General features: G+C 41.6%; 1 protein-coding gene across 3 annotated transcripts in view; it reads left to right on the plus strand.

The window, feature by feature from the left end:
• TBCD (tubulin folding cofactor D) overlaps nucleotides 1-27,743 on the plus strand; it is a 265,482-nt gene that overhangs the window by 11,147 nt on the left and 226,592 nt on the right. For all 3 annotated transcript variants that reach the window (XM_075903520.2, XM_075903522.2, XM_075903521.2), the window contains exons 3-8: nucleotides 3,497-3,547; nucleotides 3,740-3,837; nucleotides 6,661-6,762; nucleotides 11,565-11,708; nucleotides 12,809-12,864; nucleotides 15,162-15,294. In XM_075903520.2, the coding sequence (XP_075759635.2) occupies nucleotides 3,497-3,547; nucleotides 3,740-3,837; nucleotides 6,661-6,762; nucleotides 11,565-11,708; nucleotides 12,809-12,864; nucleotides 15,162-15,294 (584 nt within the window). The remainder of the gene's footprint in view (nucleotides 1-3,496; nucleotides 3,548-3,739; nucleotides 3,838-6,660; nucleotides 6,763-11,564; nucleotides 11,709-12,808; nucleotides 12,865-15,161; nucleotides 15,295-27,743) is intronic.

The following is a 27,743-nucleotide window of genomic DNA, read 5'->3' on the forward strand; positions in this document are numbered from 1 at the left end:
AGACCAGGGAGAGGAAGGGCCCCTTTCGTAACTGCGGATCCGACATAAGTCGGATCCGCGTAACTCGGGGACTGCCTGTATGGCCATTCTTATGCTTTTGGAATTATAGAAGAAGAACCAGAGTCAGATGGAGAAGAAAAGAGATGTTTCAGATAATAGAGTGAGGCTGAAAGACATCACCATTTAGGCTAGTATCTTGACTTCCCTGCCAGTTGTTTGTTCTATAGTAATAATATTTATATGTCACATCTCCATCTCAGCATGCTTCATTATTGCTGAGATGATCCAGTTTTGCTTGGACTTATTTTCTAGAACTTGGTGTTGTTTAATTGTTTTTCTTGTTGTTTTGGCTAAGGCCATTGTTTTTTCATCTTAATTTTTTTGGTCCATCATTGATTAGACATTTTCCTTCTTCAGCAAATTTCAAAAATTACCCAGGTTAACTTTGATGCAAAACTTTTTTGTTGCATGATTTTTTCCCCTGAATTCTAACTCACATTGCTCTAGATTCTTTAGATTGCTTTAGATTTTAAGTTAAGGATGCTTTATTTTTAGAGGTTGTGACTGGTTGCATTCCTGGTATTACAGATACTAAAATGCATAATAGATGTTGCTTGCAATCAGAAAGAATTTCCCTGAAAAAACAACATTTCTGTGACTATGATATAGTCGGTGATTTGGAAATCTCTTCCAGGTGTACAGTATTTGACTATCAGGGGTTCTTTAGAACAGTATTTCTCAACCTTTTTTTATAAAGTACTCACTTTTCAAAGAAAAAATTATAAGTACTCCCAGTTCCTACAGTTTTCAGACACACATTTTTTTCTACCATTGCAGCACATTTGTTTAAACAACTTAATCGTAGCCAGGCGGAGATGACATTTTTGGGTGTAAAAAGTACAAAAATAATAAAGTGCTGTAAAACTTAAAACAAAAATTCAGATTTCAGTTGTATTGACATACCCCTCCCCCGACTTCTCTCAAGTACCCCTAAGGGTATTAGTACTACTAGTTGAGAAGCACTGCTTTAGACTATTTCTATAGTGGTTTCAGTTTCTAGTGCTTGCTATAGACTGCAGGCATTTCCCTCTCCCTGTCAGTCAATTTTTTTAGCAGGCTGGCCAGCAACTTGGCTCACGCTGGGTCTGGGACCTGCTCCCGTTTCAGCTGTGCATTTCAAGTTTATTATGAGTCAAGCAGACAGCTTGGCTCAGTTCTGGCTCGTGCTGGGTCTGGGAGCTCAGACCCCCTCCACCCTCACAGGCAGGGACTGCTGCCACTCGATGCTGCTGTCTCTTTCTCAGAAACAGCCGCACAGGGCAACAGGCAGCCGGTCCCCAGAGACTATAGAATAGTCGACTAACCGATAAAATTTCATGAGGTTACATGACTATTCAGTTAATCAATATTTAACATCCTTACTGTAGAACTGTCTCCCCTCCAGTCATACAGCCCCAGTGCTGTTAAGGAGGATGAAAGGCTCAGGGAAGGAGAACAGTCAGCTGGAGCAGAGGGAAATGGGATGATTGGAAAAAGGCAAATGTAGTGCCCATCTTTAAAAAAGGGAAGAAGGACAATCCAGGGAACTACAGACGGGTCAGCCTTACCTCAATTACCAGAAAAATCATGGAGGGAATCCATTTTAAAGCACTTAAAAGAGGGGAAAACCCCAACGCGCCATCACACATGGTACGCCCACATCTTGAATACTGCGTATAGATGTGGTCACCTCATCTCAAAAAAAATATATTGACATTGGAAAAGGTTCAGAGAAGGTGAACAAAAATGATTAGAGATTTGGAAAGGGTCCCATCTGAAGAGAGATTAAAGACTTGGATTTATCATCTTAGAAAAGAGGAGAGTAAGGGGGGATATGATAGAGGTCTATAAAATCATGACTGGTGTGGAAAAAGTGAATAAGGAAAAGTTATTTGTTTGTTCCCACAATATAAGAACTAGGAGTCACCAAATGAAATTATTAGGTAGCAGGTTTAAAACAAACAAAAAGAATTTTTTCTTCACTCGGTGCACAGTCAACCTGTGAAATTCCTTGGCAGAGGGTGTGGTGAAGGCTAGGATTTTTAACAGAGTTCAAAAAAGAGCTAGATAGATTCATGGAGGTTAGGTCCATCAATGGCTATTAGCCAGCATGGGTAGGAATGGTGTCCCTAGCCTCTGTTTGTCTGGATATGGGTGACAGGAGGGGGATCACATAAGGATTACCTGTTGTGGTCCCTCTCTCTGGGGCATCTGGCATTAGCCACTGTTGGCAGACAGAGTGCTGGGCTAGATAGACCTTTGGTCTGATCCAGTATGGCCATTGTTATGAAGAATCTTTCCAAATGTGAAACAATGCAGTTGCTGTTTTCTGAAGTCCTTAGCTAACAGCCTGCACTCTGAGCTCCTAGCCCTCCCATCTTCTGAACCCCTCAGTCCCAGCCCAGATCCTCCTCCTGCAAGTTACACCCCTCATCTTCAACCCCTCCCCTTAGCCTGCATGCCCAGCTAGAGCCCTCTCTCTCTTCAGCACTTCAGCCCTCTGCCACAACCTGGAGTCCCCCCCTGCCTGTGCCCTCTTTTCTGCCCCACTCCAGCGCTCACACACTCAGCTGGAGCCCATACCACCACACATCCCAACTTCTATTTAATGAGCATTCATGACCCTCCGTACAATTGCCATACCCTGATATGGCCATTGGCTAAAAAGTTTGTCCATCTCTTCCTTAGAGGGAAGTGTATGGATCTGTAGGTGTCTTAGTATGAACTTCATGCTACAGTAATGGGCAGGATTCATGATACTGGCGTGATACTCCTTGAGAATTTTGTGCTCTTTGGTACTCGTTATAGGCAATGGAGGGTGTTAGATGTTAAAATGCGTTTATTAAGGTAAATGTGTAACCCTGAAAATTTCAGCAATTGCATGTTTACACGATGCATCAGAGCGAGGGTGGGGAGAGGGAAAGTAGCTCCCTGCTCCCTGCAGGAGCAGGTGGTAGCCAGAGCTCTCAGGGAGCCGGATTAAAAGCAGATGCAGCAGTGCAGGAGGGAGGCGGGGAAGTAGGCTTGTGTGTAAGTGTGGAGGTTAACTGATGGGCCCAGGCTCATTTATTAGTTGTTTAAATGTGTACACTTTTACATCCCTAGTGCCAGCATTTAATCATTAAAGAAGTTTGTACCAGAGGATACATTTAAAGAAAGTGAACACTTTTTTCACTCTGCACTATAAGCTAAGGGTATGGTTGCCAGCTCTCATGTCTAATAGTAGCACAGACAAGTGCTGAGTGTGTATCCTAGGGGTCCTGGCAGGTTTGTACTTCTCCCAGTTAAGCCATCCCCCACTATCTATGCTGTTGTGGCTACACTGCTATTTATACTCACATAAGCTCTTATCAAGCTAGTGCAGGTGTATATGTGAGATGGAAGTCACACTCCTGTCTCCTATATCTTTAGCCTAATTAAGACATTTCACTTGAATCTTTTAAATCTCTTTTTTCAGTTATAATGGACAAGTACCAGGAACAACCTCACTTGTTGGATTCTCACCTAGGTAGGAACATTGTCTTTGTATGTATGTGGTGTATATGCTTTGACATAGGCTGCTAAACTTTTAAAATGCATGCAAATATTGTTATACAGACACTTCCTAACTTTTCATGATTTGAAACAAGCAAACTAATTTTCATACTTCCTGTGTGTTTTTTCTTCCCCTACCCCGCCCCACGTCTTCCCCCTTCTCTAGAGTGGATGATGCATTTATTGCTGGATATAGTACGAGATAACAGCTCACCTTCTCCACTAGTACATCTGGCTTTTAAATTTCTTTACATCATCACAAAGGTATAAGTGAGTTTTAACAATGTAGAAACTTTTAATAACTTTTTTGTTGGTTAAGAATGATTTTCTTTATAAAATATGTGGAGTGATTATATTTCAAAATATTGCAGTTTTGAATTAAAAATAACAGTATAGATTTCTGATTTGCACTGTTGGTATTTTAGACCACATAAAAATAGATTTTAAAAGATTGTGAAAGTGTAATGTTTTTACCCATTTTTTTTTCATAGTGTTGATTAGAGTCCACCACCTCCCTAGGTAACCCATTCCAGTACTTCACCACCCTCCTAATGAAATAGTTTTTCCTAATATCCAACCTAGACCTCCCCCACTGTAACTTGAGACCATTGCTCCTTATTCTGCCATCCTTCACTACTGTGAACAACCTTTCTCCATCCTCTTTGGAACCTCCCTTTATGAAGCTGAAGGCTTCCTAAATCAACCCCCCCCTTCACTCTTCTCTTTTGAAGACTAAACAAACTCAAATCCCTCAGTGTCTCCTCATAGGTCATGTGCTCCCGCCCCCTCATCATTTTGGTTGCCCTCCGCTGGACCCTCTCTAATGCGACCACAACTTTTCTATAGTGGGGGGCCCAGAACTGTACACACTACTCCAGATCTGCCCTCACCATAGCCGAATAAATGGAAATAATCACTTATCTGGATCTGCTGGCAATGTTCCAACTAATGCACTCTAATATGCCATTAGCCTTCTTGGTTACAAGGGCACCCTGTTGACTCATATCCAGCTTCTCATCCACTGTAATCCCCAGGTCCTTTTCTGCTAAACTGTTACTTAGCCATTCAAACCCCAGTCTGTAACAATGCTTGGGATTCTTCCGTCCCAAGTGTAGGACTCTACACTTATCCTTGTTGAACCTCATCAAATTTCTTGTGACCCAATCCTCCAATTTGTCTAAGTCACTCTGGATCCTATCTCTGCCCTCCAGCGTATCTACCTCTCCCCCAGCTTAGTGTCATCTGCAATTTTGCTGAGGGGGCAATATAGCCCCCTCATCCAAGTTATTAATAAAGATGTTGAACAAAACCGGTCCTAGAACAGATCCTTGGGGCACTCCGCTAGAAATTGACCGCCAACCTGAGATCGAGCCGTTGATCACTACCTGTTGGGCCCAACATTCTAGCCAGCTTTCTGTCCCTCTTGAAGTCCATTTATCCAATCCATATTCCCTTAACTTTCTGGCAAGAATATTGTGGGAGACCGTATCAAAAGCTTTGCTAAAGTCAAGGTATATCACTTCCACTGACTTTCCCGTATCCATGGAGCCAGTTACCTCTTCCCACTTCATAGTTGCTACCATATGACCTATCACTTTTTAGTGTGGCTCCACTGTGGTAAAAGATCTTAAAAATCAGAGAAGACAAATTATATAACTCCTTTCATTCAGCAAAAGTGTTCATTGCTCAATAGGTTCAAAATGGGAATTCATATGATTTTACCACTAGTAGGATTGCAGACTACATTAATGCTTAAGCACTCATAGCCAAATCCTGATAATTTGGAGTTTGCTTTTGGCTTCAGTGAGGCTAGAATTTGTAGCATCTTGAATACACATATGCAAAACACAAATTTCATGGTTCCTTTGCCAGCCGCGTGCTATGTATGGGCCTCTGGCTGCCACCCCACTCGATCACTTGGTCATCTCAGCCCTGCTTCCCCCTTGCCCCCCACCCAGGCTCAGCACCATTTTGTGTGGCAGTGGCATGTCTCCCCAATACTTCAATTTAAGAGCTACCTTTAGACACCCAATTTGCAGGTGCATTATATGGGTAGTGCTCTGATTGCTCATCTTTTCAACTTGCCCGCTGTCTTATTAGCGGAGGGGCAGTGATGGTGTGCTCATAGTTCTGAGTGGGAGGGAAGCCCTGTGGGCCACAACGATACTTTCAGCACATGCTGAGGCCTGTAACTTAAGTGTAGTTGCATATACATGGAAATAGCTTCTTTTACACTGACGGGCACGAATACCAAGATTAATCCTTAAGTTGCCAGCGCTGGACCCAAACGTGGCTAGTGTGAGCCAGTCAGCACCTCTCAAGCACTTCCCACAAGGCTAAGCAGCCAGCACTTCCCACAATGCCTTGGCACTCCTGGCACCTCCTCCCTAGGGGCTAGAAACGCCGACATCCTGTACCCATCTGTTCCGGACAGCCCATTCATTTGTGTCTTTCAATTCTCACCCCACCTGGGAGACACCTCGCTGTTGTGGAGTGTGTTCCCAGCGGAGGTCATGTTCAAAGGAACCCACCTGTGGGCCACATGTTGAGCCCCATGTAAACTCAAACTGCACCGCGGGCCACAAACAATTAGGCCGTGGGCTGCATGTTCCTGACAGGTGTCTAATTTGCTCTTAAAAATTGCCAATGATGGAGATTCCACATCCTTTCTAGGCAATTTATTTCAGTGGCTAACCACCGTGACAGGAAGGAATATTTTTCCCTATTCTCCAACCTAAACCTCCATTGCTGCTATTTAAGCCTATTGCTTCTTGTTCAATCCTCAGATAATTTTTTTTCTCCTTCCTCCTTTCAGGTGCTTGAAAATATTATCATGACTTCTCTGTGTTCTCTTTTCCAGACTAAACAAAACCATTTCTTCAATCTTATCTCATATGTCATATTTTCTAGAATTTGAATCATTTTTAGTATTTAAAGATATTATATTCTTTGAAAGCTAATAAACATCACTATTGTATATTACTACTGTATCTATTGAACATCATATGCAAGATGCTTCCAAAAATCGTCTTTGTATTTTTGCCCTTTTACATGTTTTATTAAACTATGAAGTTATTTCTCTGGTAGGTACGAGGGTATAAAATTTTCCTCCAACTGTTTCCTCATGAAGTAGCTGATGTACAGCCTGTCTTGGATATGTTTGCAGATCAAAATCCTAAGGACTATGAGGTGAGATTTCCTGCCCCTCCCCCCACCTTGTTTATTTTAAAAGGGAAAAAAAGGCAAGGAAGATATTATGTAGAAATGAAAATGGAGCAACATAGCTTTGTGCAATTCATCTATCTCAAACAGGATATAGAAGTCTTAGAAGGGAAGCCAGGTTAGTCCATAAGGCTATGTCTAGACTGCAAGCCTCTTTCGAAAGAGAGCGTCTAGACTGCACGCGGAACTTTCGAAAGAGCAAGCCGCTTTTTCGAAAGAAAGCACCCAGTGAGTCTGGATGCTCTCTTTCGAAGAAGCCCTATTTACATTCAAGAACGCCTTCTTTCGAAAGAAGCACTTTCGAAAGAAGGCGTTCTTCCTCGTGAAATGAGGTTTACCGCCGTCGAAAGAAAAGCCGCGTTCTTTCGATTTAAAACCCCTGAGTCTGGACACAGCCCAAGTGAAAAAGCTTAAACAATGAATGGTCCTGCAGCACCTTAGATGCTAACAAAAATGTAGATGATATCATGAGCTTTTGTGGGCATAACTCACTACTTCAGATGAATGGAGCAAGGGGTCCAGAGTGTCAAATAAATAACAGAAATCTCTAAACTCAGGTTGTACCATTTGACTGGAGAATTGCTAATATAGTTCCTATTTTTAAGAAAGGGGGAAAAAAAGCGACCTGGGTAACTATAGGCCTGTTAGTTTAACATCTGTAGTATGCAAGATCTTGGAAAAAATTTTGAAGGAGAAAGTAGTTAGAGACATTGAGGCTAATGGCAATTGGGACAAATTACAACATGGCTTTACAAAAGGTAGATCGTGCCAAACCAACCTGATCTCCTTTTTTGAGAAAGTAACAGATTTTTTAGATAAAGGAAATGCAGTGGATCTAATCTACCTCGACTTTAGTAAGGCATTTGATACAGTACCACATGGAGAATTATTGGTTAAATTGGAAAAGATAGGGATTAATATGAAAGTTGAGAGGTGGATAAGCAACTGGTTAAAGGGGAGACTACAGCGGATCATATTGAAAAGTGAACTGTCAGGTTGGAGGAAGGTTACCAGTGGAGTTCCTCAGGGATCAGTTTTGGGGCCAATTTTATATAATCTTTTTATCGCTGACCTTGGCACCAAAAGTGGAAGTGTTCTGATAAAATTTGCGGATGACACAAAGTTGGGAGGTATTGCCAATTCAGAAAAGGATCGGGATATCATACAGGAAGATCTGGATGACCTTGTAAATTGGAGTGATAGCAATAGGATGACATCTAATAGTGAGAAATGTAAGGTTATGCATTTAGGGATTAATAACAAGAATTTTAATTATAAGCTGGGGACACATCAGTTGGAAGTAATGGAGGAGGAGAAGGACCTCGGAGTCCTGGTTGATTATAGGATGACTCTGAGCCGCTTTGTGACATGGCCGTGAAAAAGGCTAATACTGTCTTGGGATGTATTAGGCAAGGTATTTCCAGTAGGAATAAGGAGGTGTTAGTGCCAAAATACAAGGCATTGGTGAGACCCCATTTGGAATACTGTGTGCAGTTCTGGTCTCCCATGTTTAAGAAGGACGAATTCAAACTGGAACAGGTACAAAGAAGGGTCACTAGGATGATCCGAGGAATGGAAAACCTGTCTTATGAAAGGAGACTCAAGGAGCTTGGCTTGTTTACCTTAACCAAAAGAAGGCTGAGGGGGGACATGATTGCACTCTTTAAATATATTAGAGGGATAAATACCAGGGAGGGAGAGGAATTATTTAAGCTTAATACCAATGTGGACACAAGAACAAATGGATATAAGCTGACTAGTAGGAAGTTTAGACTTGAGATTAGACGAAGCTTTCTTACCATTAGAGGAGTGAGGTTCTGGAACAGCCTTTCAAGGGAAGTAGGGGGGCAAAAGATCTATCTGGTTTTAAGATTAAACTAGATGGGTTTATGAAGGGGATGGTTTGATGAGATAACATGATCTTGGTAACTAATTGACCATTCATTATCAGTGGTAAATAGGTCAGTTGAGGGATGATAGGAGATACTATAGAGAACTTTCTGGGTGTCTGGCTGGTGAGTCTTGCCCACATGCTCAGGGTTTAGCTGATTACCATATTTGGGGGCGTGAAGAAATTTTCCTCCAGGGTAGATTGGCAGAGGCCCTGGAGGTTTTTCGCCTTCCTCTGTAGCATGGGGTCCAGATCACAGCTGGAGGATTCTCTGCATCTTAGGGTCTTCAAGGTATTTGAAGGCTTCAATATCTGAGATATAGGTGAGAGGATTATTCTAGGAGGGGGTGGGTGAGATTCTGTGGCCTGCACTGTGCAGGGGGTCAGACTAGATGATCATAATGGTCCCTTCTGACCTTAAAGTCTATGAGAAAGAGAAGGAAGAAAAAATTGTCAATTACAGTTTCTATGCCAAATGAGGCTAATTGAGTGGGCTGTAAATTCTCAATACAGGCAGTCCCCGACTTACGCGGATCCGACTTATGTCGGATCCGCAGTTACGAACGCAGCTTTTCTCGCCCCGGAGGACACTGCGGGACCTTGTGGTCCTGCCGCCCGTGTACTCCAGGGCGAGAAATGCTGCTCCGCGTCTCCCTGGTCTGCAGACCAGGAAGACGCGGAGCAAAGCTGTGGAGGGGCTGGGGCTCCGGGGCAGCCCAGGTGCACCTGGGCTGTCCCGCCGCCGGCTTCCTCCGCCGTGGAGCACGCCCACAGGGGGACAGCTCAAGCGCGCCCGGGCTGTCCCGCTGCTGGCGTGCTCCAAGGCTTTGCTCCCCGTCTCCCTGGTCTGACCAGCAGACCAGGGAGATGGGGAGCAAAGCCTCGGAGCACGCCAGCAGTGGGACAGCGCGGCACGCCTGGACTGTCCCACTGCCCGCGTGCTCTGCGGCTTTGCTCCGTGTCTCCCAGGTCAGCAGACCAGGGAGACGGAGCAAAGCCGTGGAGGACTTGGGCGTCCTCACACCCGTCTCCCTGGTCTGCTGGGGGAGGGTGCAGCTAGTGCCCCCCCCCCCAGCAGACCAGGCTTTTCTTGCCTACCCCTGGGGTAGAGCAGCTGGGGGCTGCCGGGTTGGTCCCGCAGCGCTGTTCTGGACCAACCCGGCAGCACCCCAGCTGCTCTGCCCCAGGAGTCCTGATTCAGCCGCTGCTGGTCAGTTTCAGCAGCAACTGAATCAGGACGCCTGAGGCAGAGCAGCTGGGGTGCTGCTGGGTTGCTCCAGTAGCGCCCAGGCGCCGCGCTACTGGAGCAACCCAGTGGCACCCCAGCTGCCCTGCCCCAGGCTTCCTGGAATCAGCCGCTGATCAGTTTCAGCAGCAGCTGACTTGGGGACGCCTGGGTTTCTTAAGTTGAATCTGTATGTAAGTCAGAGCTGGCGTCCAGATTCAGCCGCGGTTGAAACTGATCAGTTTCAGCAGCGGCTGACACCAGTTCTGACTTACATACAGATTCAACTTAAGAACAAACCTACAGTCCCTATCTTGTACGTAACCTGGGGACTGCCTGTACTTAACTTGTAATGTCATTAGGATGTTGAATGTAGCTTCCCATACAAGTAAGGTCTCTGTTCAGACCTTGATTAAAGGTGTCAAATGTTTGTTCCCCAACATTTTAACCTGCCCGGGTACTTATTAATCTAAAAGTGACCATCCTGTTACAAAGCAATTTCAAAAATCAGCTGGAAAGAGAAGCTGCAGAAATTGCATTCATCTGCAAATTTGACACCTTTTAATCAGTGTCTGAACAAACACATTACTTGGATTGGGCGCTACATTCAACACCCTAATGGCATTACAAGTGAAGTATTGGGTGTTTGCATCCCACTCAATAGCCTCTAATTGATAAGTTTTTTCTCCTTCTCTTTTCCTCCCCATCCCCTCTAACTGACATTTTTTTCTCTTTTCCCCCGCCTCATCCCCTCTTTTTCTGCTGTTTATTTGCAACTCTGGACCCCTTGCACCATTCATCTGAAGAAGAGGGTTGTGCCCATGAAAGCTCATGATACCATCTACATTTTTTGTTATTCTCTAAGGTGCTGGAGGACCATTTGTTGTTTTTTAAGTTTTCAGGATGTGGAAGTGTATGTTACATAAGGTGCCACAGGACTCCTAGTGAAGACTAACAGATTTATTTGGTCATAAGCTTTCATGAATCAAAACCACTTTGTTAGATGCATGCATGGTTTTGAGCCATGAAAGCTTGTACCCAAATACGTCTGTTAATCTTTAAGGTGCTACCGGACTCCTCATTATTTTACAGATACAGACTAACACAGCTTGTAATAAAATATAGCATATAATAAATATAGTAGCAGATAATAAAACATTTAGAAATGTCAATCTGAATATCTGTAGAAAACTTTTGAAAGTATCCTTTAGTTGTCTTACTAACTAAAAGATGTTCTGTTGGATTTTTCCATTTTTTATTTTTGGCAGTAGGAATTGCGGTGAAGGGGAGAGTTTTGAGTGTTAGTAAAAAAACAAAACAAAACAAAACACCAGTAATACAGGATGCCAGGGCTAAAAATGAGCTAAATGGAAAAGGGTGAAACTAAAATTAAAAGGAAAAATAGGTTAATTTTTTTAAAGAGAGAGAGAGACTGGTCAAGGGACTAAGGAACAATAATAAAAAAAAGCATTCAATCTCTCATTTCCCCAAATAAAGGGGATTATATTATAGTTTGTTACTTTGAAATGATGGAAAATTGTAAAAAGAAAAGCACAGGACAGTTCACTCCTGTCAGATTTAAAAGCCTTCTGTTCAGACAACAGTGTATTTGGAGCAAACAAAAGTTGGTTTTATTATAACTTTTTTTTCTAGACGTGGGAGACTCGCTACATGCTTTTGTTGTGGCTCTCCATGACATGTCTGATACCTTTTGATTTGGCTCGCCTTGATGGAAATATCCTTTCTGAAGGACACACTCGAATGCCAATAATGGATCGCATACTCAAAATAGCAAAAGTAAGCGCTATTTTGTTTAGTACACAAAGACTTTGAATTTTTTATGTGTGATATATTTGACCTTTTATTTCCTAGCCCTCACTTTGCTTATGTAATATGGAAGGGTTTTGCCCACAGTTGCAAATCCTGAATATGTTTGTTTCTATTCTTTAATGTTAGAAGGAAATTATCACTTTAGAAGAATGAAAAAGTGAGACTATTTAATTTTAATACTATGTAATATAAATGCATATCTTGTTAGACTAGCTGATTTCAGAAATAAATGGCTAGTGTTTTCAGCTGTGAACCCAGGTTAGTCAACTTAGTCATAAGGGAAGTTAGTTTCCCTGAAGTGAACAATGGTATATATCAGGGCTACTCAACTTTGAAAGCTCCGGGGGCCACAATGATACTCACAGCACATGCTGAGGGCTGCAACTTAAGTGTGGTTGCATATACATGCAAATATATGTAAATAGCTTCTTTCACACTGATGGGCATGAATACAAAGATTAAGGCAAGACTACACAACACACAGGCCCCATTTAAGTCAGTTCTGCTGTTATTAATAAAATGCAATATTTACCCAATTTCCACCCACATGACAGCACTTTTAATAAGCAATGACAGTCCAGGAATTTAACTACTAAAACGCATATCAACAGTAGACCATTATATTCACTATTTTTTTTATTTTGGCTCCCACCCATGGGCCGCATGTACCCAAACTGCACTGTGGGCCGTGAACAAATGGCCATGTGTTGAGTAGCCCTGGTATATATGAAGTAGATGTGAAAAAGTGTTCAATTGGCTACAGCCAGCTTGACTGAAAAGTAGCATCTATGTAGATAAACTTTCATACAAAGTTTAACATGACGTCCATTGAAATGGTTGTGTTACATCTCTTCAGGATTGTTTTACAAGAGCATAAAAATAGCTAGTATTGACATTTGTCTGTATTGCTTTAATGCAATGATACAGAAAAGATTATGCTGCTATGAAAGACGTTGAGATGGAAACTTTGATTTCTGGCATGTGGCTTGCTAAATTTTCGAACTTGTGTAGTTTACTAATTCTGTCTCTGCAAATGCTTTAAGAATTAATTTTCTTATTTCCTTTAGTCTTACCTGGTTGTCAGTGATAAGGCTCGAGATGCAGCTGCTGTATTGGTTTCCAGGTAAATCTCATGCTGATCTTGGGGAAAAAAGTGAAGTGTACTTTTTTTTCTTTTACTTTCTTAGCCTATAAAAATTTCATCTGACAATACTGGGTGGATTTACAGTATTGAGAGTAGTACATGGAATACTTGTATGAACGTAGGTCCAATATATGGTGACGAAATGTTATTGCCACCAGCAGAATCCTGAGTGGAAGAAGAACTTTGAATGTTCTCTACGTACCCTGCAACTTCCCACAAAAACAGACTCCAAACCAAACTCTTCAAAAGAGCTAATCTGCATCTTTTTCTAAACCTCTCCCTTCTCCGCCCCTCCTAAGAAATTTGAAATTCCACCCACCACTTTGAACAGTGAGTTGCACTGGTGCACAGGAGCCCCACACTTACACTTTTCCTCTGTTTCCCTCCTGGCACTTTTGGAGTTCCGTGAATCCACTGATTTGCACTCGGTCCTCATTCTTTCCCCTCCTCCAAGAGCTTGAACTGCTGCGAATTAGTGGATTCATGGAGCTCCTAAAGTGCTAAGAGGGAGGCGTAGGCAGTGTGGGGCTCCAGTGCCCTAGGAGGTGTGAGGTGCCTGGGAGAGAGGAGCAGAGAGGGGATGTGTGGGCCACAGGTAGAACACTCGGGTGTGTCTAGATTACAGGGTTTTTTCAAAAAAAGTGGCTTTTTTTCAGGAAAAAATAAAAACTGCTCCTGTGTCTAGACTGCTGCTGCGTTCTTTCAAAAGTAAATTGAAAGAACACAGCAGTTTTTTCGACTGCAGAAAACCTCGTTTTACGAGGAAGAATGCCTTTTTTCGAAGGTGCTCTTTCGAAAAAAGGCTCTATGTAATGTAAACTGTGCTTTTTCTAAAGAGAGCATCCAGACCATCTCCATCTCCATCTCCATCTCTATATAGTATCATGAGTTTTTGTGCGCAAAACCCACTTCTTCAGAGGAGTTGTTCATGGAAAGAGAAAAGTTTAATAGCTGGATTGACTTGAATGTCAGTATGAGTTGCCAGTATTACTGTACATGAATGTAAGTCTCAAGTAGCTGCTAAAACAATGACTCTACAAAGGCCTGTGTTCTGTGTAGGGTGCTATTCTCAGTTCCCCACTATCTTATGGGTTAATTTGCAGATGGGTATGCACTCATAACAAATACGGATGTAAAATCCCCCTTAAAATGTTAATTAGTTAAACTACATGTTTAACTGGTTAATCAGCCTGCTATGGTGTGCTGCAGGCAGGAGTCCACTGGAGCAGTCCCTTGCCAGTGGCATGCTGTACTGGGCCTGGCCAGGTTTGAGTACTCTTGGCACAATGGACTTGGCTGGGCTGGACCCAGCCCTACCTGTGGTGCTTGGGCTGGGTTCTGCTTATCCTGGTAACCGTGCCAGTAAGATAATGCTTACTGGGTAACAGGTTGCCCCTTTACACCCCTAAGAACAAATACCAGATAACTGAACGAGTGAACATTCTGAATATATTTTGATACTCAATTGGGTCTACTGATTCTTAATGTAAGAATGTAACATTAGCAAAATTATCCTTTGGAGAAAAGTTTCAGGGTTTCTGTGCCTTACATTTTACTTGGAAGGGAATTTGATCATATTATTCGTGTGCAGATCAGGGAACCAGGACACTTCGAATCCATCTGTCTCTGGAATTGCGGATACTTTGCTGTGTGGCCTTAAGGAAGTTGTGTAACTTTTCTGAGTCTCTGTGTTTCTCTGTAAAATGGGTTTAATATTACTATATCACTCGGGGTGTGTTGAGGATTAAATAATAAAAGGTTTGTCACATGCTTAGAGGTGCAACCAATACAGATGATGTATTTCTTGCAATATTGAAGACTAATATGACTAAGCTGCTGGTCATTTAATACTGAGAAGTAATGACACATCTCATAATTTTTTAGCAAATTCTTCAAATTTACAGAGGTTGATCTTGAGTGCAATGACCTCTGATAACATTGAAACAGGAAAAATAATGAAAAAGCTTCTTTTTTGGGGGGATTCCTGAAAAACCTACTAATTTGTAGTTCCCGACAGTTAAGTTGATACATTTCTTAAGAATTCCAGTTACAGGATGGTGCAGTTATAAATTAAATGAAATAATCTAGGTTAGGACTTTATTTAAAATGATAGGGTTAAACATCTGACAATTGCAATGTTCCTGCCAAAAATGTGTTGGAAGATGTCCTTTTGGCAGTTGTCTTTGGGAATTAAAACCAGTTTGGGTGAAAAGAGAAAATACTTACTAACTGGATTGCTCTGAATAGATAACTTGCAATGTGTTTTTCTATGACAGGTTTATTACCCGCCCTGATGTCAAACAAAAAAGAATGGCCAACTTCCTGGACTGGGCCCTTTCAACGTTATCTAAGTCCTCCTTTCAGACCATGGAAGGGACTATTGTAATGGATGGCATGCTTCAGGCCCTGGTAAAAGCTGTTGATATGCTAAAAGATGGTCCAAGTAAATGAATACATTGTGGTGTTTTGTTCCACTATATGCTGTTGCTGGTACTAAGACAAATTCCTGTTAAACTTTTAAGACTTTCAGAATTGTGTTTGTATAATGCATCATTTGGGTTTCTATGGAACAGCAGTTCTCAGCTGGAGGTCTGTGGCTCCTTTGAGGAGGATCTGTCAGCCCTTTTTTGGAGGGTGGTCTCATGTCTGAAACCAGTGCTCTATGGGGCTGAAGCTGGGAGTGGCATGCGGCTGAAACCAGCTGCCGCCTCCTTCCCTGAAGCCATAAGCTGTCTGGGGCTGAAGCAAGCAGGGCACTACCCCCATCCCAAACTGAGAACGGTGCAGGGCAGATCCCTCACATGTGCCGCCCCCCTCTGGCTAGGACCATCGTGAGGCTGGACCTGGTGTACTCTGTACCTCCCAAAAGCAGGAGTAGTAGGGGCTGGAACTGATAGGCCCCGCTCTGTCGAATCTGGAAGCAGTTCAGAGCTGACACTCGCACTCCTCCCCACCTTCCCTAAGCTAGGAGTGCATGGGGGCTGAAGCTGGGAGTCCCAGTCCCATCCCCCCTGAGCTGGGAGCCACCCTCAGAGCCACCTCCCACCCATACACCACCCCTAACTACACCCTGCCTGCACCCTAATCTTTTGCTTAGTCCCCTCTTTGAGTTTTACTTTTTGGATGCATTCTTCCAACAAGCTGGGTGCCCTGCTGATGTGAGTCATGGGGTAGAAGTGATGCTCATTCCCTGGACTTGGCTGTGTGGCCTGAATCCTGCGAGTCCTTGCCCCCTCCTCCCCCAAACAGAAGTAAAACTATGCCTATGCCCAAGAATTCCCTACCCTGGCCTGGAGCCCCAAAGCCCCCCCTCCTCCTTTGGGCCCTAGAGTTTTATTTAGTGGGGCCTCAGCAAGAAAAAGGTTGAGAACCCTTGCCCTAGAACACTTCTAAATGTGTGATTTCCGTAGTACAGGTTCTCTCACTGGGGACTACTCTTCACCATTGACAGATACAAGTAAAATATAAAAGTTGGTTTCCATTTTAATTTTTAAAATATGCATTTGCATATAAACTGGTCTTTTCTTAATTCACCATTTATGTATAGTTTGGTACAAAATGCCAAGAAAATGGCATAATAGTGATATTAACTGATAATGTCCAAAGTGAAAAGGCCAAGATTTTTAGTAGTCTGTACTCCCGTCTAAGATATTCAGGTTAGATATTTAAAATTGCTAGGGATTTGTGAAAGTCTTGGTCCAGTGTTCTGGCCATTTTTAACAGGCTATTTTATTTATACTAGCTTTGTATAATGCAGAAAGAATCCAAGTTAGATAGTATTTTTGCATTAATTTGTTTTTTCAGCTGTTGCTTCCTGCAGTGACACTGTGTGCATTAAGTAGTACTAACAGAGCCCATAAATCTGTGATGGCCAAGTTAGGTTAGTGTGTGGGCTATATGAGTGGCTCTTCATCTCGATGGGCCGCAAGATTATTTTAATGAAGATGGTCTCCTGGGATAGGGTAGTTTTGCTGACTGCACTTGCGTACCTAGAATTGACAGGGCTTGCCGATTTTGAATTGTAGCAGTGGTTTGATTGGATGTAGAGGGAGCTCACATCTCTCACAGTCAGTTGTGTGAAATCTTCATGCCTTGGCTTTACATGTGTGTCGCTTTGGTAATACTGCTAGTCAAAAAACTATGTGGATGGAAACCAGGGGAATTTGGCAACACTCAGCATGGCAAGTGTTTTATTTGCCCCAAACAGAACCTTGATTGGGCCACATGAGAACCACAGGCAGCCCACCACTGCCATAAATCAAAAAAGGTTTATTCCAAGATTGAATAGTCTATTAATTTCATATAGAGTCTAACTGCAACCAATCTCTTTGTCAATGATCTTTTGGGTGATTGTACTCCCATATTATATGTACATAAGTCCAAGATGTCATATGTAAATAAGATCATGTTTGTGGTTTGCCCTTAATACATATGGATAACTTTAAAGGTGACATACATGATGCAATGCATTATACAATGTATTGTAATTTGGCATTTACTGTGATGTTGTTAGAGTGCAAATATGTTAGTGTGCTTTTGTTTTGGCTGGTTATTTTTCACCAAAGCTGAAGTAAAATGAGTGCCATTAAATACAGCATGTTCTTGCATAGTCTAATTGGATTTAGGATTTGCTAACATGCAGTGAAAATGTCTATAATTTACATAAAATTGCCACTCTTAAATAGCAGTATATATGTTTGGTGTGGTGCATTACTAAATATTAAAGCAAATTTCTGGGCTGGAATTAACTTTTTTTGAGGGGGACTTTACTAGCATCTCCAAATCAGAAAAGAAATGGAGCTACATTTAGAATAACTTTTCTTAAGCCTTGTTGGTCAAGAAAGGGGAGGAATTGCTCCTATGCATTGCAGTGCTTTTTGAAAAGAGTTAGAATAGTGTTTCATCATCTCCTTCTCAGATATGGAAAAGCAGACTGTTTACTGTTCTGAGGTGCATGATGAAACCTGCAGGGTGTATATTACATTAATGTTGTGTCACTCCTTTGAGTTTGGCTTTGGTTTTATCCACCTGTTCATTAGCGCATTGTAAGCGAAACAGGTGAACATTTAACAACTAGAATCGAAACCAGAGTATGACTTAATATCCCTGGAAGCAACAGGCTTGATATGATGATTAATTTTCTTCTCCTTGTGGGAAGGGAGGTAGCAAGTGTTTGTCATTTGTGTATTCTACTGTTGCTAATTCACATTCAAGTCATTATTGGCTTTGTTTAAAATGCCCTTAGACCTTCTGGTTTAATATCAATTATAGAAATGAGAAACAAATGGAATTGAAAGAAAGGAGGTTTTGTAGAAAAAAAAATCTTAAATATGGAGTAGAAAATGAGTAATCATTTGTTTCAGGAACTTGACCTTAGGAAGATTTACTTACTGCAACAGGAGTGCAGTATAAAATAAGTCAAAATACAGATTTTTTTTTTTCTCCCTTAGAGAGACTATATGGTTTACATCATTTTATTCATCCTAGTTGGAATTTTGTACAACTTATATTCAGTAAATCGTTGCTGAGGGTGTAGAACAGAATGCAGCTCTGAGCTTTCTTAATAATCTTAAGAAATCTTTATTTTTTTTGACCCATACAGTACCTATTTTGTAATCCTAACCCCACCTGCACAGTCTCTCTTGACCTTTAGTCTGTCCCATCCCAAACAAATGAGCAAAGACCACTCCCAAGCCGTGGTTATTGTTGCTGAATTAGCAAGATAGCAATTGATTCTGTTATGGGATAGTAAGAAATGTATTACCCTCCTAAAGTAAGGATAAGAGAGGAACAATTCCTTCTCTGGGCTGCTTCTGCGGTAGGGCAGCTGTGTGACATCCCTAATATAGAGTGTGTGTATAAATATATAAACTTGTCTTAAATATTTCTTCTACATAGAAGTCATACGTTTTTGCAAATCCTCTGGAGAAAAGTAATCCAGCATTACATCTAGGCTTTTGTTGTTAAGCGAGACAATCTACCCTTTTAGATTATGAGTTCACTGGGAAGGTGATTTGCTTTTTCAGACTTGCATTCAAATAATGTACTTTGGAATTTGCTTTTAGTGAGCATGGATGTGACAAAAGTGTTTTGAATTAGAATGAAACTCACAAATTATTTTAGTGCATTGCAGTGTGCAAGTTTTAATTCTGGTGATAGTGAATCTTGCGCCTACCGTAAAATCTTTCTTTTTGTGTGAGGGAAAACCTTGGTTATAAGAATATTCTTCTGATTCTACACAAACTGGAGAGTTCTACATTGCTTCTGTTTAGTCTGCCTCTTCATGGGTTTAAATTTTGATGACTGGTTATGTTACTGTTTAATCCAACTCAGCATTTTAAATGGAGAAGGCACTATTGTGTCATGATTCTTGTTGAAACATGCACACGCGTTACACATCTAAATTCCACAAAGGGGCTTGGGTTTTTTTTACACCTGCTGACAGTAATACATCATTTCACAACAGGTGTGCCTGAGCAGGAAGCACTGCTTGTAGTATTTCATACTCTGGTTTTTAAAAGCTTTCTTCCCCCTTTCCTTAACTAAAAAGCAACACTTTAAAAATGTATTGTGGACATTTATGTATATATGATTTTGTATTTATATAGAATATGTAGCGACACAAGCTAAATTATGAGGAAATTATTTTTAAATTCTTAATTTATGGAAACATGTAACATATTTCAGAGATCTGCATTCTAAATTATTTGGGTCTGAAGGTTTACTTTTAAACCTGCCATTCAAGTAGCCTTTTAGTTATCGCTGTAGGGTATAGCACTCCCAGTTCTTGCATGACAGAGATGACATAATGCTGAAATAGCTTGGGGCATTGAAACTTATTAAACCATATTTAATTTGTTTTATAAGTGACTCAGTATACAAATGTGAATAATAATTAAAAATAAAACATCCTCCATAGTGATTTGATGAAACTTGGAAACCTTAAGAACTACTTTTATTTGTATCTAAGAACAGGGCACTTTCCTGAGCTGCGTCTAGTGTTAGGATTGTTTGGTAATAGTTTCACACATATGAGTCGTGCCTTAGGGAAGAGAGAGCTCTGCTATACTGTCCTTTCTGACCCAGAGGCACACAAATAGGTATTCCGTGCAAACATTGCCCAAGTCTTTTTTAAAAATATATTTTTGGTATTAGCAGATAATTTGTAATTTTGAGATTGCCTGTTGCTCTTAGGGATTTTATCTTTTAAAAGAAAGTTGCTCAGTTGTTCAGGGCTATAAAAATTAGCACATATTTAGAGAGAGAAGGACCTGTCTTTTGAAGCCCTATAGATGTGGAGGCTGGTGGCCTTTTCACTGCAGTAATATCTCTGTCCCCTTTGATGGGGTGAAGTTTTCCACTTTTCCATTGTCACCTTCGCAAATTTCTCTGTTTCTAGTTTAATTACACTTTTCATAGGCATTCTCATAGTGATTAATTCAAAATTCAGAATTCAAGTATCAAAAGTCAGCTTAATTTCTTGCCAAGCCTTTATGCTACATAGGGCTGTTGATATTTGAATTATAGTTTTTCAAATCTTTGTGCTCTCAATTAGTCTCATTCCTTGACCTCTGTGTAGTTAACATGGACATGAGTTATGCAGATAAATTCCCCTGCCCCCAGTGGTTTTAAAATCTTGCTTGTACTTGTGCTTCATATTCTTGTAGGGGACAACACACTATAACTTCTGCTTTGCCCTGGATCTCTTTCCTGTGTTCTTATTAATGGATGGAAAGAAGGTTATTACATACTTTATTTGTTTTCACTCAAGAATAATTTGAATGTATTATTTAGTGTGGTGCAGAGCTTAGCAATTCCTGGTGGTAAAATGTTGGTATTAAAATGTTTTTACATTACAAACCAAGAACCTTTAACAAAATATATTGCATGAGGACATGATTTCAATCAGTGTTTTTCGGTCTTAACAGGCCCATGTTAGGAAAGCCTCTAGGGGGCCTGTGCTGCTTTGCTTACCTAAAGTGTCCCTAGCCATGGAGCCATGCGGCTCCCATTGGCTCCAATTCGCTGTTTACAGCCAAGAGGAGCTGCGGGAAGTGGCAGCTATGCTTTGAGAAACACTGATTTAAAGGATTGTTTGTTGTAAAAGGTTCAGTTATTCTCTTGCTTTACTGTCTGATATTAATACATCTGCATTAATACATGCTGGTAGGAGGTAATGAGACTGCTCTAGTTTTTTCCTTATATACTTATGGAGTCTTTGTACAGGACCACTCAAGTCAAAGATTTTTAAAAACCAGAGACTGAAGGTTTGAAAGTAGATGAATCCAACATTAGCTTTCAGTTGATCAAAGTGTAGAGAACTTGTGAAAACTGAGCTGTGCAATCACTCGCTGCATAAAATTATGCTACATATTGAAGTAGACAGAGATAAATGAGAACGATCTGCTTAAGGAATACATTTCTGAAATATGCCAGTTTGCTATCTGACAAAAACAGGAATTATATGAGGAATAAAATAATGAAGGGTTATAATTGAGTTGCTTTATCATAAATTACATATCTAATTAAAATAATCTGTTTTAGTGAGGTCCATTATTCTTACTGTTTTTCATCTTAATATATTTGGCCTATATTACTTAGCCCAGAGGCTGAAATAGCTGATAGTGTTTTTTGGATAGTATTCATTTGACCTCTAGGGGTTGCTACAGAGTGATAGAATATGCTGTTTTCTTGCATCCCTTTGAAGGCTGTGATTATGCCTTCTCATTTTGGTTTATTAGAGCCCGAGGATAGCTTCAAACTTGCATCTCCTGTTTGACAGCAAGATGTGCTTGTTGCCAAGCAGTTAGGCCATCCTTAATAATGATGATTTGCATAGCTTGGGGAATATGTCCGAGAGGTAGTACTGGTTCATACATTTCATAAAGGCCAGGCCCTAATGAGATATATAGACAGTTGGAAAGTGAGATGGTGCATGTGTGTGTGTTTTTTTTTTTCTTCATGATAGCTAAAACTAGTTTTTGTTTGTACCTTACATGATGTTGTTTCTAAAACAACAAAACCAGATTTGACAGTCATATAATTAGTTATAGAGCATTGATTTTCTTTAATGTATAGGTGATATAATTACTTAAAGGAGAGGGATTTACATTTTTCAACAGGTTGGTTAAGTTGGCATATATCATATGCTCTTATGAATGAGGAAGGAATATGGGATAATTTTATGATAACCTGTTGCAGCCAATGAGCAGCTTCCTTACTTTCTAAATTATTTTACTGATGTAAAAATTTGCTAACTAGTAGGCAAATGAAGCTTATAACTTGTTTCCTTTGTATCAGATTTTTCTCAGAATGATATACTTTGCTGAAAGGCAAGGAAATTGAACCTAAATAGTCTTACTTGCTCTCAGTTTACTCTATTTTTTCCCCTCGTCTTTTCTTTCCTTTTCTCCCCCCTTTTTTTTTCATTCTTTTTCACATTTGTTCTAGGACTGCATTGTTGTTCTGAGTTCATCACTGTACCGCATACATATAAACAATCAATTCTGTATGCCTGGAGAAAATACGGATACTACTTTTTTGAGACCACCATGCAATTAAAATGTTTTAAAAATTGTGCCTTTAAATGTACAAGATCTATTTTCAAGTTATTTAGAGGTGATATAAAAAGGATTTATTTAAAAATTGGGCCTATTCTTGTTTTAACTTCTCTATAATGCATAAAGAAAGACTGAATTTTTTTTCTTGTTTTGTGTTTTATATCCAAAATATCTGGATTATCAAGTCAGGTTTTCTTTAACTCTGCTGGAAAAACTCTCGGGCATCTAAGAAAGAACACATTTATTTTGAGGAGGAATGTAAGAGTGTAACCATTTAATTAGGCAACCAATAAGCATAAGCTTATCCGTGACCCAAATGGTTACACATGATGCTGCCCTGTGTTTCTGACTCTGTATTAGAGGAAGCAGCTGATTCCTGGGGAGCAGAGTGATAGACGGGAGCTGGTGTGTGTCAGGAGCTGGCTTTTAAGCTGACTACCAATATGCCCTGGCTCCTGAGGAGCTGGCTGCTGCCTTGCATTGCTGCCTCTGTATTAGAGGCTTTTAAGCTGGCTCCTGTTGCACATTGGCTGCCACCCCATCCTCTGGAGCCAGCTTAAAACTGGTTCCTGGTGCACACTGGCTCCTAGGGAGCTGACTGCACCCCACATGTAATCATATAACCACTTAAATTTTCAGTGGTTACATAGTTAGCAAAATATATGCTAATGTATTTTAACATCCCTCATTTTGAGTTCTTGTACCTTGAATGTTGTTCCACCTGGCATCTTAAAGCATAATTTGCTGGGAGAAGGTTGATGTGGATATTTACATTTGTCTCCTCAGAATAAGATATCTGAAACATCTTTTACAGCAAAATGCAGGACAATGTAGCACTTTAAAGACTAACAAGATGGTTTATTAGATGATGAGCTTTCGTGGGCCAGACCCACTTCCTCAGATCAAATAGTGGAAGAAAGTAGTCACAACCATATATACCAAAGGATACAATTTAAAAAAATGAACAAATATGAAAAGGACAAATATTTGTTCATTTTTTTAAATTGTATCCTTTGGTATATATGGTTGTGACTACTTTCTTCCACTATTTGATCTGGCTCACGAAAGCTCATCATCTAATAAACCATCTTGTTAGTCTAAAGTGCTACATTGTCCTGCATTTTGCTTCAACTACCCCAGACTAACACGGCTACATTTCTATCACTATCTTTTACAGCAGTGGTTCTCAAAGTGCAGTCTGCGGACACTAGTGGTCTGTGGCTGCCTCTCAGGTGGTCCATGGCTGGAGCGCAGTTTCCCCTCTCCCCCACTTCCACCCCCCTTACAGTGGGGAGCCCATGCTGTGGCTCCAGCCTTGTGGATGCCATGCAGCTACAGGCTCGAGCACCAGCTCTGGCTTCCCGCTGGGAGAGCGCACGGGGGTGGGGATGGGGGAGGCGAGGGGATGGCATGGTGTAGGGGCCAGGGTGGCCCGGCATGACACTGTGCTGAGCTCCGTTTCCCTGGTGCTGCCCCTGCCCAGCCTGGATATACAGCTCCTAGGACCTAAGGGGTTAACACCCTCCCCCCGGCCCGCTACAGGCTCTGCCTGCAGCTGGGGGAGGAGGTGGGGCTGGGGCTGTTTTCAGATCTGGGTCTAGGAGGCCAGTCACACACTGATGTCACCTCCATGGGGTGCCAGGGCCTGAGCTGCACCATGCTGCTGCCCGTGGGGGGTGTGCAGGGGCAGGGATACTCTTTCCACAGTGCCTCACTCTGCCTGGACAACTGAAACCCGCCCTGGACTCTGTCCACCGCAGCCTGCAGGTGATGGGTGAGCCCTGGGCAAAGAGCTGGGCCAGGCAGGGAAGTGACTCTATCTGCCGTGGCCCCTCCTTGCCCTAGCGCTGCTCCCATGGGGTTGCGAGTCCCAGTGCTGCTGCCCTGCTGATATGTGTGCTGGGGGCACAGGGATGTAGGGAGAAGAGGGGCGTAAAGGAGGATGTGGGGGAAGGATGGGAGGGGTTGCACTGAGGGGGATGGAGTGATGCAGGGGATCAGGTGGGGGGGGGAGATCAAGGGGCTCGGGAGCGAGGCTGGAGCAGAGGGAAGATGTGAGGGTGGGGGATACAATTTTCCTTTGCCACCTCTCCTCCCCCATCACAGCATGATCCTCTTTGCATCTCATTATTCTGTGTGAATGAGAATCAGTCCATTTGCAGGTGCTGCAGGAAAGGTGGCAGGTCTGTACAGTGTTCAATAAGCTGTAGTTCTCTTGGCACTAGACCCTGGGGCACTTGCTCTCCTTCAGATCCCAGCAGAGTAGCTACTTTTAAAGCCAGTGCATATTTATGCTGGCAGCTCAGACCCTCATTCATTATTTCCCCCAGTACTCTGAGCTGTCTCTGTCTGGGGCTCCTTGATTTTCCATGGATAGTTGCCTCCAGCCCCTGTTCTGACCCCTCAGTTACTGACAACACTTGGAATAGTCTAGCAGCACCTTAAAGAATAACAAAACATGTAGGTGGTCTCATGAGCTTTTGTGGGTACAACCTACTCCTTCAGATGACCAGAATATTAAAAGTCCAGTTCCAAAATAAATAGTGGATTGGGTGGAGAGAAAGGAAGAGAAAAATAGTGAATTATAGTGTTCATGTTATGAGAATGCTCAAATTGTTCTTAACCAACTAAACAATGGGTGCTTAAGTCATTAGGATGTGAAAGGTAGTGTGCTAGCCAGTTAATGTCTTTATTCATACCTTTATAGGGGCTCCCAAACTTGTAAATGAAGTTAAGTTCCAAGGCTTTCCTGTGAATTGGGCTTGTGGAATTGGCCTGAAACAACAGGGTGACTTGGACATCCAGGTTAAAGTGTTCTCCAGCAGGTTTCTGTGTGTTGTCTTTTGGGATATCAGATTTGTGTCCATTAATTCTTTGCCATAGAGACTGTCCAGTTTGGCCAATATACATGGCAGAGGGGCATTGCTGGCATTTCATGGCATAGATCACATTAGTGGATGTGCAGTTAAATGAGCCCTTTAGTGGCTGATGTGGTTGAGTCCAGTAATAAAATCATTTATGTAGCTGTATGGACAGAGTTGGCACTGGGGCTAATTGCAGGGGTAGATTTCCTGGATGAGTATGATGGAGCTGTGTTGCGTGATTATTGGAAAGAATTTGTTTGAGGTTAGGGGGTTTACCAGAAAACAAGCTGGGCTGAGGGAGACCTTTCACCTAATAAACCATCTTGTTAGTCTTTAAAGTGCTACATAGTCCTGTTTTTTGTTTCAGCTAGACCAGACTAACACGGCTACATTTCTATCACTATTCTCCATGAAGTGAATACTTGTTGGCTTAGGATTTTTAAGATAAAATAAAAGTAAATCAATATTCTTCTTTCACTCTTAGTTTAGAGCCATATGGTTTCCATAGGATCCTCAAATCTCCATCATAACACAGGAAGGCACTAGTGTTTGTTACCCTTCTGCAGATGGGAGCAAATAATCAACCAGCCACAAGGGTTTTGATGTGCAGCTATTTGGCTGCATTCTCACCCTCTTATCTTTTCTGTGTTACTCCCTCAACCCCCTCTTACTCCCAAACTCCCTCTCGTACCCCCACCCCATACCATCTCCTTTTTCCAAACTCCCTTCCATACCCTGCCCTCCTAATCCCCTCCTGCACGCAGATCTTCCCGCTTAGATCCTGCATCTCTGTCTCTCACACTGAACCCTTAATTTTTTCCCCATCCCAGAGCCAAAGGGGGTCCACAAAATCCACTAACTCTGGAACCCTAAAAAAGTAAATCTGGCCTAGGGGAAGGCCTGAACCTCAGTCTTCCCTGTCCCTTCCCCATACCCTGTGGGGCTGGAGTGCCAGAAGACTAAGGTGTGTCAGTTGGCGGCCACATACTGAGGGTTGGGATTTTTTGGATGAGTTTTTTTTGCTGCTTGCTTGTGTGATTCCCAACTAATTTTTCTGTGGGTCAGTGGCCCCTGACCCAAAAAAAGTTTGCCACCCCTGCCATACATAAAGAAAACATGGGAACCTTTTGTGTTGGACATAAATTAATATTTTACTTATTTTATCACATTTCATTTTAAATAAACATGAGAGAGTTAAAATGCTCAATCTGTTCAATAATTTAAATTAAACCATTCTCCCTAGCTGCAGCACTAGCAAAATGGCTTGGGTGTAATTAGATAATTAACAGTGAGTTTCCATTAGCAACTGATGGTCCGCGGAAAGGTTTGCATTGAGCCGGGTGGTCCCCAGGCCAAAAAGTTTGAGAACCACTGTTTCAGGAATGTAATTATTTAGCAGAAGATTTTTATCAGTACCTGTATTGTATTTTTTGTGTGCAAAAAAAACTTTTGATTTTTTTTTAACTTACTGCAGCTCTTCAACCATGATCATTTTATCTCCTTGTGAAAACATGCTATCTGTTAAATGGGGGTCTCTTTAGATGGACAGAGATGTTGAAGATGAACTGTCTGAGTGAACGTTTGCATTTATATATTTATACATCGTGGCTACGTCTACACTATCCAATGTCTGGGATAGGATATTGGGCCTGATGGACAACAGTTTGACCCAGTATGGCACCTCTGTGCTCAAATATAAAATAAATTGATCTTAAGTCTTCAAAGCCCACTATGTAGCTTGTAATACAGTGATCAGAAACATTAATTTGGGATCTTGAAATGTAATTGAATAACAAACTAAAACATGTGCATAGACTTAGGGTATTTTTGTTGCTTTTAAACTATACTTGAAATAACATGTAAATAATTGGTGTGTGTATATAGAGATATTTCTAAGGTAGGGCTGTTTTCCTATTACTTTAACTCCTTGCCATATTGAATGACAAAGAAAAAGGAAAAATAAGGTACTGGATATAGTAGCTTTGTTGCATGTCTAAAGGAGTGTTTACAGACTGTACAAAGAAATTCTTTGGACATTTTTGTTTGGTTTACTCAGCTTTTTCTTGATTGTACTGCAAACTCAAGCCTAATCTTGTAGAGATTTTTTTTAATACTAGCTCTAAATATGCCTCAGCAAATTATCTTTCCATAATAGATTTAATTTTTATGTAGGTCACTATTGTGTTCTGATTTTCAGTAGGTTTATCTACATTAGTGATTGTTGGGCATAGAGATGTTAATGGGTAACTGATTAACTGGTAAGCATCACCCGTAAACTGGTAACGAGTTAACTGGTGGTCCGGTTGGGCCAACCACCCCATGGGCGGGGGGGGGGCGAGGGGAACGGGTTCTGTAGCCTGCAGTACGGGGGGGAGGGGCAGCCCAGCTTGCTCCTAACAGGCCCATGATGTAGCAGGCTGCTTTAGCCTGGCTG

This window comes from Pelodiscus sinensis, chromosome 20 (assembly GCF_052426305.1).
Source record: "Pelodiscus sinensis isolate ZL-2025 chromosome 20, ASM5242630v1, whole genome shotgun sequence".
Taxonomy (NCBI): Eukaryota; Metazoa; Chordata; order Testudines; family Trionychidae; genus Pelodiscus; species Pelodiscus sinensis.